This window comes from Antrostomus carolinensis, unplaced genomic scaffold, assembly GCF_000700745.2.
Source record: "Antrostomus carolinensis isolate BGI_N321 unplaced genomic scaffold, ASM70074v2 scaffold41212, whole genome shotgun sequence".
NCBI lineage: Eukaryota > Metazoa > Chordata > Aves > Caprimulgiformes > Caprimulgidae > Antrostomus > Antrostomus carolinensis.
In genome coordinates this window covers 886-2,996 of record NW_010299572.1, presented here as the reverse complement: position 1 = coordinate 2,996, position 2,111 = coordinate 886, and the positions used below count along the sequence as shown (strand labels likewise).

The window sequence follows — 2,111 nt, the reverse complement described above, 5'->3', positions numbered from 1 at the left end:
CCTCGCACCCTGCTTCTAGGAAAAAGTTCACAAAGATAAAGTCTGTGCAAACCATCACTGGGTCCTGATCTTGAAGCAAACCCAAATCAAGAAGGGTTTCAAGTGCACTGGAAGGAAGAGCTGAATAACTCACACTCTTCTAATTCCTACATAAATACCAGGGACAAGGAAAATTGGTCTTTGCAAGAATAAGCCTTTTGTGGCATTTCACCCCAAACCAGGGGTGCGTAAGAAGCCACGGGGGCTGGTACCAGCACCCAGCAGCACGCAGGGATTGCACTCTTCGGCTCTTGGTTGTGATTGTCTGTAAAGCAACTGGGAGAGGAGAAAAGAGGTTTCTAAAGTACTGTGGTCATGTACAGTGTAACAAAACTCTTTCTATGAATTAATTAGGCAAATACTTCTGACCATGTCATACCTGAAGGGCACTTAACGGCTCCGGCATTTATCTCACAAGTACAGTGATGTGAAATGCATATGCATTCCCAGCGTAATCCTTCGCCGCTGTAAATCATGCACTGGAATGAGAGCGTATCTGGCAACGTTAATTCAGAGATACCGTCCCACAGTTTCTGGCAACGGACCCCGATGAAAATAAATGGTTTATAAACACTGTCTGACATGAATGAGCCTTTCAAAATTATTTACAAGTGATGTTCTGGGACCTTCATTCCAAGGAAGTATTTCTCCTCCGTTCAGTTTAGATAGTAAAAATCTGTCGGGTAGGGAGGGGGAGGAAGACGTCAGCGCTACACCGTCACAGCTGGGTACATCTTCTGCTCGCTGTTGGCGTGTGGGTAGGGAGACTGGATCTGCCTGTAGCCGCTCTGCAAACTGTCGAGGAAGGGAGGCACCGGGGTCAGCGGCATCGCGTCGTGCTGCACAGCGTAGCCCACGTACTGGGGGTGCAGGTACTGCCCCTGGTGCGGCACGATCTGGGTAGCCTGCTGGCAGTTCAGCACCGAGAAGTTCGTCGGCATGTTGACGTAGACGTTATTCATGGTCCCTTCTGGCAAACAGCAGTTGGTCTGCGACCTGGTCGGGGGGGCTCTGGCCCCCGAGTTGGCACTGGAGCTGGAGCTGGCAGCAGTGCTGGACTGGCGGGAGGAGGACCCCCGGGAGGTGCTGGCACTTGGGATCATGGGGATCGTCTCCATCAGGCGGGTGCCCCCCGGGGCTCGGCTCTGCTGGGGCTCCTGCTTGGGCCGCAGGCACCTGCAGCAGCAAGCTGCCACCAGTGACCCCAAAATGATGAAGGCAACAAATACAGATCCAACGATAAGGAAGGGCACATAGATGGGCACTGCAACAGCAAGGACAATGTTGTCACAGGGGGACAAGGACAAACCTCAGCACCTCTGGCAGAAGATCCCTCCCACCACACCTCCCCCCAGCACAGGACAAGGCAGGGTGAGCCCTACAAGCTGTGTGCAGCCGAGCATTTTACACAGGGAAGATGAAAAGGGCCGCTAAAACCAACAGCTGGAGTTTCCAAAATAATCTTTAAAGTTACTGGCAGGGAGCAAAGCCCACAGCTCACACCTCAGAGAAGGACAGCTCGCTCCTGTTGATGGCGGCCTAGTCCACACCAACCACCACTTCACATCTCCCCAGATCTTGTCTCCGATACCCCCCACTAGCAAAATCAGGCAAGAGAACACCCTCAGCCCTGGGGAGCACAGGGTGGTCAAACCCCGATGCTGCATTGCATCCCTCCCCATTGCCAACCTTCTCTGGCCACCCTCGGGGCAGGGGGTCTGTTCTCCAAAGCTTGGCTACCACCATCCCTCCTTTCAAGGCTTAAAGAAGGGACATTGGGGCAGCAGGGGTGGGGGGGGTGGGAGCAGAAAGTACAGGTGATGCTTCAGCAGTGGGGTTAGGAGTCTGACAAGGTGGATGGTGATCACCCTTAAAAGGGCCTGGGCTCTGGCTGCTCTGCACTCCAGGTGAAAAAGCTGTTTTCTCTCAGCAAGAAATCTTCAGGAATATATCCACAAATAACGGGGCAAAGGAGTGCTTCAGCGCTTGCAAATGCTCCTCACAACACAGCTGGGATTCATCATTTCCATCAAAACCTGGCAGCTCTGAGACCCAGGCAGGGCTGTGGACCC

General features: G+C 53.2%; 1 protein-coding gene across 1 annotated transcript; it reads right to left on the bottom strand.

Annotated features, from left to right (window-relative positions):
- Positions 1-410: 410 nt before the first annotated feature.
- On the bottom strand, positions 411-1,348 carry SHISA2 (shisa family member 2; the record flags this gene model as incomplete). The annotated part of the gene is made up of 1 exon (XM_010162831.2): positions 411-1,348. A coding segment is annotated over one exon (599 nt), but the record flags the coding sequence as incomplete, so codon positions are not given.
- Positions 1,349-2,111: the final 763 nt, after the last annotated feature.